Source organism: Atta colombica, unplaced genomic scaffold (genome assembly GCF_001594045.1).
Source record: "Atta colombica isolate Treedump-2 unplaced genomic scaffold, Acol1.0 scaffold26, whole genome shotgun sequence".
In the NCBI taxonomy this organism is placed as follows: domain Eukaryota; kingdom Metazoa; phylum Arthropoda; class Insecta; order Hymenoptera; family Formicidae; genus Atta; species Atta colombica.
In genome coordinates, this window is record NW_017259359.1 from 425,780 (window position 1) to 437,004 (window position 11,225).

The 11,225-nt window shown below is 30.9% G+C and overlaps 1 protein-coding gene across 1 annotated transcript in view; it reads right to left on the bottom strand.

The window, feature by feature from the left end:
* Positions 1-7,324: 7,324 nt before the first annotated feature.
* The window catches only part of LOC108689118, a 4,231-nt gene continuing 330 nt past the window's right edge, over positions 7,325-11,225 (bottom strand). The window contains exons 2-3 of the mRNA XM_018195756.1: positions 7,620-7,876; positions 7,325-7,378 (exon numbers count right to left, since the gene is read on the bottom strand). Coding sequence (XP_018051245.1) covers positions 7,325-7,378; positions 7,620-7,876 — 311 coding nt within the window. The remainder of the gene's footprint in view (positions 7,379-7,619; positions 7,877-11,225) is intronic.

The window sequence follows — 11,225 nt, forward strand, 5'->3', positions numbered from 1 at the left end:
GAATTCCAGAAGTTTGCGTTGTATTATTAGTGTTCGCTGTGTTGAATGTCTGAATTTTGCGGTACTGCGATTTCTTTTGATTCTCCGTCAGCGAATGATGTTGAATTCTGATGTTGCATTTTCGAAATTTTCTGTCAAAATTAAAACCATTTTTTTTTTACCCTTTCCATAATTTTATCCTCACTATTTCGTTCCTTCGATAATTAGTGATAATAAAATTCGATAAAAAAAAAAGTTCGCCTCGCTGCATCAATTGCTTTCTTTTATCTTTCCAATAATCACGTTTTAGAACGATGCGAGCCGTTTTGTATTTGGTTAAGCGATTTTTTTCGAGCGAAACGTTATTTTGAGTGTATTAAAACATTTACAGATTCAATGAATTAGTTTTTCGTCAGTGCGAGCGCTGCGTAAGAAGGTTATAGATTGATTTTTGTTCAAATGATAGAACGCCGCGAAGAGACAGGCGTTTCTGTTACCGATCGAATGTATGCCGATTTTTGTCGTACGATTTCTTGTCACCCACCTTCATTCCGAGAAAAATTCACAACTAACACGTATGATTACCCGTACTCATCTTTTATACGAATCCACTGAAAAATAATCTACGTAGCACGTAGAAGTAATGAGTCATATCTTCGGGAAAAACACATTCGAAATCGATACTCGTTCGGGGTTGATTGTTTCAAATCGAATAGCAAATAGTCGTAAGGCCTCTTCTAGGAATTTCGGATCGTCGGGATAAACTTGACTTGACTTGACACTAAATGAATTTGAACGAATTTGAGCGCGATCACGTGGATTTTTGAAAATGATGATGTAATTCGCGTTGAACGATATATCGCGTTGACTACACTCTTGATGAAGAGATTCTGTGAGATAAGAGTAACACTGAGATTCTTGTGATGACTACCTTTGGTGAAAAGGCACGATCGAGTCGCACGACGATTCTCTCATAAGATTGTCAATTATCACTAATTTTGGAGAAAGCGGATCATTTCAATAATCCAGACGAGGTAAACTTTCGCGAAATTCAATTATATTCTTCTTCGTCATTTTAATATTGCTGCATCCCCAATTGCACTCTGTTGTTTTTTTTCACGAATGTTGTATTATAATTAACGATAGACTTCTTGCCATTCCACATAATAAAACAAAACTCTCTCGAAATGTACGTTGGAGACGTACGTATGAGAAATAAATCGAAGAAAAATCTTTACAAAAGTTGTTTTCCCATCCAGTCAGACCGATTGATGTCCATGGATGTTGCTAACGTACGTCCATTTTGCAAAATGAGCTACTCTATTACCACAAGGCTTCAAAAACAAATAAAAGGAAAAATAGCGCTTAATAATATTGTCAAGAATGTACAAAGGAAAAAATTTAAGGAGAGGAGATAAGCATGGCGGAGGCATGTTCGCGCCAGCATATTCCCAGCGTAGGTTAGCCGACGAGAGCACTGTGGCGTCTTCCGAGCTGATTCTTGCCGCGGTGCAACGCGTATAAGCTTATCCGCGTCGAACTCAGTGTACCATTTCTTCGGGCGTGGCATCGCCGCTAACGAACTTATATGCGATGCCATGTGAAAAGCTTATGATGGACGAAGGAAAAAGAAGAAAATATAAAAAATTTTTCTTATGATTTAAATATAAAACATTTTATTTTTATATTTGATGTTTATTTTTTACAAAAAGTATGAAACAGTGGAAAATGAGTTTTTTTATTTAATTCAATTCTTTAAATATTTCAAGTACAATTTCATATCGTGAAAATATTTTATATTATTTATATTATTCACATAATTAAAGTTCAATAAAATTTCTAGTACTAAAAATATTTAATAATAATATTCATATTTTATTTTACAAAATCATGTATTACAATTTTATATATTTACCTAAATGTATAATTAATGAGTGGAAAATGATGTTTCTATCTTAAAATGAAAGAGAAAGTTCGAGCAAGAGAAGGATTATTCATCTATGAAACCGTAATAAAAAGAATAATATTGATATATTATAATATTGATAATATTGATAATATTGAATATTATTATTGATAAATCTATGTTTTACCAATATAGACGCACATGACTTAGTCTCATTTTGCGTTACAATTTGAAACGCAGTAAGTCTAATTGCAGTAAAATTTATCGCCGACATCTACGTTTCTTCTTTTGCTTCTTGCCTTCTTTCTCATTTTCTACTATTAATTTCTTAATATTATTAAAGTTTAAAATTAACGAATTTTTATAATTAAATATTATACTCTTTATTTTATAAATTTCATGTATACGCTCTTCTGGTGTACGAAAGATATACGCGTACAATTTTTGGTCTGAAACGAACTCAATATAACTACCGCAACTGTAGCTCTCGAGTTCGTCCGTCATATCGCCCAGAAAATTACCCGTACACGGTTCGTACTCATTTGGATTACCTGTACTTAAGTATCTACACTTATATACATGAGTCAGTATCGTAATATAAAACACGTCTATCTAATTTTTCTAAATATTCTTTTCTAAATATTATTTTCTAAATATAATTTTAATCGCGCTAACGCTGTATTTATCGTGTTCGTTGAGGAAGCCACAATCGCCTTTTCACATAGCTGTCTCCTCGTCGTTGACGGGTAATATATCTCATACTCCGGACATGAGAAAAATCATCAGACGATGATAGGATTTTATGATCTTAGTATTAGGCAGATTGATTTGCTGGTCGAATTTCCCCAAAATGAATTTAGACAAAGATTAGCAAACAAGCATAAACCGAGGTTCCATGCAATGTTATTTTTGTCGAGAATGATACACTTAGTTTCTTCATATTTCCTCAGATATCGTTCCTTAGCTTCGATATCATTGTCCCCGCATTCGCTCGGCCATCCACTAACTTTCGATTTTAATATAAAAATGTATTTATATATTCGGTGAACAATTCTCTCTGCCATGGGATCGTATTGCGTGACTTTCCCGACTAGAATTTGTGTCACAAATTAACTTTATATGTTATAAAGATCTGATTTGGTTGACGTAGACAATCCTAAATAAGATACACCTAAAAAAATTCTCATCAGGTTTAAGTATGATTGACCTTTGTAAGATTATGTAAATATGAAACCGGAATTTACCAATAGATGGCCATAGCAATATAGTCAATGTAATTGCCGTCAGACAGAATTATTGACGTTATTTTCTTGTTCTGATATCTGACAAAGATTTTCAACTCACAACAATACAAGTTTCATACAGTATAGTTTGTAATAGCGTTGAACATATCGAATTTTGTGCCTGGAAACTACGATTTGCAGACAGCATTGATTTTCTGTTACCATTTGAAGAAAACTGCTGCAAAATCGCATCGAATGCTTGTCGAAGCTTACGGTGAGCATGCTCTTGGTAAATCATAGCTTTGAATGGTTTAAAAAATTCAAAAGTGGCGATTTTGAAGTGAGAAACGAAGAACGTGGAAAACCACCGAAAAAGTTTGAATACAGCGAATTGCAAGCATTGTTGGATGAGGATGACACACAAACTCAACAACAACTTGCGTATCAATTGAATGTGACACGAGAAGCCATCTCCATACGTGAAATCTATGGGAAAGATCCAGAAGATGGAAAAATGGATTCCACATGAACTGCATGAAAGACAGCAGGAAAACCGAAAAACCACTTGCGAAATGCTGCTCGCCAGGTACAAAAGAAAATCATTTCTCCATCGAATTGTGACTGACGATGACAAGTGGATATATTTTGAGCATCCTAAGCGTAAAAGATCATGGGTAATTCCAGGCGAATACTTTCGCATGCGGCTTACTCACCAAACTTGACTCCGTCCGATTATCACTTATTTGCAACTGCAAGGCCAAATCGCTATGGACGGAAGATAATGCTTTGTGTTTGGTGGGATCAGAAAGGTGTGATTTATTATGAGCTGCTAAAACCTGGCGAAACCGTTAACACCGAACGCTATCGACAATAAATGATCAATTTGAATCAGCTTTGTATGAAAAACGACTGGAATATCAAAAAAGGCAACACAAAGTGATTTTGCTTCATGATAATGCACCATCACACACAGCAAAACTGGTCAAGGAAACGCTTGAGGCATTTGGTTGGGAAATACTTTCGCATGTGGCTTACTCACCAAACTTGGCTCCGTCCGATTATCACTTATTTGCATCGATGGGACATGCACTTGCTCAGCAGCGCTTCACTTCTTATGAAGATGAAAATAGCTAGATGACTGGTTTGGTTCAAAAGAGCAACAATTTTTTTGGCGTGGCATCCACAAATTGTCAAAGATGGAAAAAATGTATAGTTACCGATGGGCAATACTTCGAATAAAATATTTTTTATCATTTTCATGCAATAAACGTGTATTTTCTATTAAAAAATTCCGGTTTCATATTTACATGATATAAAGATTATGCGTTTCGCGGGTTTCCTCCGGGTCCAGATTCATTTTTAGAATAAACGTTTCAAGTATCAAGCTGCTCCTCGCCCTAATGGACTGCAAGGTTCACGAAACGTTGGCATTCCGAGAATGGATCTGAACACGGAGGAAACCCGCATAATTTTTATATTTATTGCACTTATATAAATTTTTGAATATGTCTCATACTTTTTATTAACACTCAGAAATATTCCTCTTTTGAATATTATCACTAATTTCCAATTTTGAAATCAGCAAAAAATTAGAAAAAATTGTGAAGCTTATTAAGGGCATATAGGGTTCGGTCTTATATCTTAATATAATAGTTGAATAACACACTTGACATTATTCTACCAGCTGACATTTATTTCGCAAAAATAAATTTTAATGCCAGGTGCGATAAATTATCATAATATATACATTCCATAAATTTTCACAATTTAATATTATTTGATTACAAGAAGTCATTTATTTTTCCGCAAGTGAACAATAAAACGAGGAATACACTACTATCGCATGATATGACAAATGTGACCAACAAGTTTTATGCAACATTCGCGCTTATTTACTGAAAATAACATCATCTCAAAAAAAAGTTTCAAAAGAAACTGCACTTTAACGTTTAATCGAATGTAGTTTGTAATTTGTAAGAACCATTGAAATATGTGTCAAGCATTTAAATTATATTCAAATAGCAAATACATAAAGATGTTATTATTCTCTTACAAAAATGATATACATTATAAAAGTTTTTCAGAAAAATGAAAAAAGTTTTTCAATTTAATTTAAAATTATTGATTAATCAAATAAAATCGAAAAAATATATACTTATTGGGATCCCAAAGTCGTCTGTTTTACTAATTAAACGCAATAATTGTAAAATAATATATTACATATATATTACAGATTTAAAAATCCTTTTCCAAAAAATATATGTATTAATGCTAGTCTAGAGTGTGGAAATTATACTGAGAATGAAAAACATTTTAGAATAAAATTTAGATCTTCTTTACTATTTCTTAGTTCCAATACAGCGTTTTAACCACTGTCAAGTCATAAAAACATTACTTGATATAAAAATTCTATAAATTGTATTTATGAAATTATAGTCTACAAACTATTAGATTAACGAAGAAATGACGTAAAGTTCTTAGAATTAGATTTACAATTAAATATCTAATTCCTCATATATCACAAAGCTTAGTAAGAGCATATAGACTTCAATTACCTTAATATAATTATTAATTAAATAACATAATAACCTTAATATAATTATTAATAATTAAATAAATTATAATTATCTAATGCATACATTTATTTTGTAAAAATGAATCATAATGTGCAACAGATTACTACAATATATACATTCCACATATTTTAAAAATTTAGTATTACATATAGTACTTACTACTATATCAATATCATACGCACATATATACATAAATTTTTTGCAAAAATTTGTATACAAAATGTCCCATTTTAAATGACGATCTCCCAATGAATATCTTTTGAACAGTGCATTTTAGAAAGAAAAAAGTTCAGTTTCAAACAAAAGTTTTACAACTTCAAGAGAGAGCATAAGAAGTATCATTGGTACTTCTTATGACCTCTCTTGAAGTTGTAGAACTTTTATTTGAAACTGAACAAGATTTGACTTTGTGGCATTGTGATAGACAGGGCAAATTCACTTTGAATTTTTTTAATGAAACCTCCTATTTTTTATTTTATATTCTCATAATTTATCTCGAAAGCTTTTCAAAACACTATAATAAAACTCTTTTTTCATATAACTTTTTATATTACAAAGATTGAATGTATTGCCGCGCCAGTATTATTCAAGGTGTCCGACTAATTCAAGGTTAAACCTCTTGAATGTTATTCAAGATTATGATCTTAATAACATTTAAAGATCAAGGTCATTAGAAGTTATTTCTCTTTAAAGCGGAAAAATAATTTTATTATAGTATTTTGAAATCTCTCGAAGTAAATTATGAGAATATGTAATGAAAAAAGTTCCATTTAATAAAGTCGAAGTGACCTTGTCATAATCTTGATGCCACTTAAAGTCAAATTATATCTTCTTTGCCGTTTCTTAAAGTCATAATATTTTTGTGCATCTGAAACTTTTTCTCTAAAATGTTCAAAAGATATTTGAGACTATCATTAAAGTGGGATATTCTGTACATGTGCGTACGGTATTGACGTAATAGCATATAGTGATGTATTGATACATAAAATATATATAAGTTCTATTGAACTAGTAAAATAGATAATTTTGAGATTTAATATGATTGAATGTAATTTCTATTTTCTTTTTCTTCACATTTTCATTTCACAATCTTAAAAAATCAACAATATTGAGTTGTGAAAATGGTTTTGATGATTTTTTTTAAATCATCTCTTTTAAATTGGGACGATTCTTACACCGTTTGAAAATAAATTAGTTCATTTTTTAATATTGGTAGAATAATATTTATTTAATTCATTCATAGTAATAATTCGAAAACTATGTTTTTAGTTACATCACTTTTAAAATATGGGAGCGAATATAGAGTAACTTAAAAGATGTCTATAATAGTTTTAAAATTATTTGTTTAATGTTGTTATAATAAATTATGTAAATATATAATAACACGCGGTATGTGATTGTCGCACTATTGCGGAAAAAAATTGAAAAGAAGATATCAAATTAAATATGCGAGTATTTGTAAATTTGCAAATAATCATATAAAAAATTGAAATCTTAATATAAATAATTTTTTTCAGATATGATACGCGTAACTTAAACGCGTAAATTAAAATCATAATAGCACAATTGATATTTTCTTTTCGATATAGGTTAATATTTACGAAACTGCTTAATTTTGGTATACGATAATTCATCTCCCTTTACTTATTAGTAATGTCCATGTCTGTAAGATGTCGGCGACGATGGAACGCTATCTGAAAAATACAACATGTTTCTTTAGATACCCTTGTCCTTATTGTCTCTTCCATTGCCATTTAGATAATTAAAATATCCTTTCTTATTTTTAACATTTCGTAACTTGTAACAAACAGAGTAATCTCTACTGTCGTAACAATTTTATTCTTTATTTTTCGATTGTAAGGAATGATGTTTCAAAGAACTTTCTTATTTCTCGTCTAAAAGCTTTTATATTTCATAAATTAATTCTATACGTACCCAGTGATCCACTAAAAATGACAGAGGATGAACATTGACTCGTTGAATGTCTCTGTGAGTCTTCATAAAAGACTGACCAGATTGTTCTCGAAATTCGTCGTTCAAAAGAATGTAAAATAAGTCGAAATTTGGCAATGGTTCTTTAGATTTTTTAATATTCCGGATGATGCTGTCTTGTAAACTGTTGCGTTCCACAGTCGAATCAAATCTTTTACCATAACCACCATAACAAGTATGTCCGAACGCCGCGCAACCACCTGCAAAAAATTAGCTACTATTAATCAAATGTATTAGGTGTACAACTTTGCTTCCGCCGTTTTTTTCCGAAATTCGAGGCTTTATTGTAAAAAACTGGTTATACATTTATGATTCAAAGTATTGTCCATCGCTGACCACTACTTTCTCCCATCTTTCGAGTAGCATACGAATCCCGCGTCGAAAAAACTAGTCATCTTTTGAGGCTATCCACGAATCGATCCAATTTTTTACTTCTTCATAAGACCGGAAGTGCTGATCAGCCAGGCCGTATGCCATTAATCAAAACAAGTGATAGTCAGAGGGAACAACGTCTGGAGAATACGGGTGGGGTAGGACTTCCCATTTCAACGTTTCCAAGTATGTCTTGACCACTTTCGCAACATGGGGTCGAGCATTGTCATGCTGCAAAATCACTTTATCGTGTATTGCTCTCGTTGTATTGCGGCCGTTTGTCTTTCAATGCTCGGCTCAAACGCATCAATTGCGTTCGATACCGATCGTCTGTGATTGTTTCAATCGGTTTTAACAGTTTATAATACACTACGCCGAGCTGGTCCCACCAAATACAGAGCATGATCTTGGACGTCAAAATCACCGTTCTTGAAGCGTTGAAACCACTCACGACACGTTCTTTCACTAATAGCGGCCTTACCATAAGTATTTGAGAGTGTTCGATGAGCCTCAGCCGCAGATTTCTTCATATTGAAGCCAAAAATTAAAACCTCCCGCAAATGATGAGAATTTGGCTCGTAAACTGACATTTTCAATCGAGAATAACTTTATGATGCAAACACAAATCGATTAATGTTTCTATGGGGTTATGTTGACAGATGCCCAAGTTTATTGTATGACATCTATGATCTATTTATTTCGACCACGACTTACCGCTAAAGCCATCTGTAGGAAAACGGCGGAAGCAAAGTTGTACACCTAATATTATTTGTATAATCAAGATAATAATTCGAATGATATATTTCATATAATATTTAATATGGTGATATTAAATATGATGATGTATTTATTAAGTCTACACAGAAAAGCATTTGTGTTTTTGTCTACATATTGCTACAATATTTGTCATATTCAAAAATCCCTGGCTATTAATATGGTAGATCTTATTATTATATATTATAGTGATCTTTAGAAACTTTTCCACGAAGACTTTTATTTTTTAAAATTTGCCATGTAATAAATCTTTTTGTTATAATAAAAAATAAGGATTAGATGTAAAAACCTGAAATAATTATTTGAAAATTTTTAAAAAATTTCCTATGTAATCTTTGATCTCAACACTTTATTAAAATCATATATTTAAGAATATTTATGAGTGAGACTCTTGGGCTCTGTATACTATTCTTCTCGCGCTGCAAAAAAATCAACGTTACAAAAAAAGAGGAAAGCTGAATAAAGTTTGGAAAGTTCTTGGAGCGATTTTTTCAACATGACTGTCACTTTTTAATTTTTCACAGAGCTACATCTGCTGCCAGATAACAAATAAAAAATACCGCGATTGAATACATGCGTCAGGATTGTTAAAAAAACATGTTTTTTTTATTTTACAAACATTGTTTTTTTATTTGGAACAATGTTTTCTGATTTATTTTGTGTTTTTTAAGCAACAAAAAAAACGTTTTAAACAAGAAAAAAACATTTTTTTTTTAATGTTTTTTTATTGTTTAACAAGTAAAAAAAAATTATATGAATATTTGAATCTCTCATTAAAAATAATAAATAACTGGAAAAATTAGTTATTTTTATTTATTATTATTTTTAATTTATTTTACTATTAACATGTTTCTTGTGTGAATATTTTTCCAAAATGTACGCAAATTCATTCATCAGCTTTATTGATCCTGCGGGTAAATCGGACTGATAAATCAGGAATATTGCATAATCTATCGAAGATCATCTAGATATCATTTAGATATCATCTCATGTCACGTATCGCGTCGCACGTCACGCTGACGCTGATTTGCCGATGCCAACCACTTCGAAACAAAATAAGTACAAGTGTCAAGCAATGAACGTGCAAATATACATGTTTGATTAATTCTATTTCAATTATTCCAAAGATTTGCATCCAACGTTCTGGAATCTATGGTCTGGATTTGGAACCTATCATTTTTACTATTTCATTTCAATTTCGTTTTTGATTTTAATTATTAATAATTTAATAAACCAGTCTACATGCTGCAATTCAGCACAAAGTAAGTAAGTGGCAATAATGCAAATGCATAGTGTAGTTATTGGGTGCTTTTCATTTGATGACACAAGTCGGTACATTCTATCGTTATCATTCTCTGAATTCAAGAAGGATGCTTGTGTCGGCTTGTGTTACCTTGTGTAGTTGCGTCATTAAATGGGACAAATGAAAAACATCCATTATATATAATTAGTAACTTTCTATTAATTTTGGCGATGCGTATAAACGTTACATATACACGTTACATATATTTAATTGATTATCTTAATATTTACTGTATCATTTTAGTTATTGGTACAACATTCTTTGAATGCAGTACGCACACTGCCGATATTAAAATAATTTTATAGGAAATTACTAGTTGATACGAGTATTGAACGATCAGTGTATAAACTAAGTTAACTAAAAAGATAATATTTTATACTTATCTGATATATAATATTATCTTAGTTGTAATCTTGTAATTGTATAAAAATTTAAAATATTATAATTTGATTATTTTTAATGTTATAGGTTTGATTTTTTTTAGTCCTTAATAAATAAAAAATGACAAGAAGAGAAAAGATTCACTATGGTATCATTTCATTGAAGTTAAAAAAGAACGCAACAAATATGTTAAAGCAAGATGTAAAAAATACAATACAATTATCGCAAGATTGTAGCTGTACATTAGTTAATCACATTGATATTGATGAAGATAGCGTTTCTGATAATAACTGTTCTGACAGCATCTGTTCTCATCGTTCTCGATCTCTATCTTTTACAAATAACTCAAGTTAGTAGTAATATACTTAATATACATAATATTCTATTTTCTAATTAAGAGAAATTGTGTAGTCAAATCCAAGAAGATCTTACAATTAGACATCTTAGTGTTTAAATATTTCTGTACAAATTTATTTATCTATCTGATTCTACAAACTGCGAAGTCTTTTTTCGGTCGTGAAACGCAGTTATGAGTAGAATGATAATATCACTTATTATATTGATAAACAATTTCATAATTTTTCATGCGAATAATTTATTAGTACCAGTAATTCTCTTATTTAAGTCTTATTCAATTAAATTTGTTTTCATTGGTCCAAATTTTTTTCATATTATTTATCATATATGTACATATATATATATATCAGTATATATATATA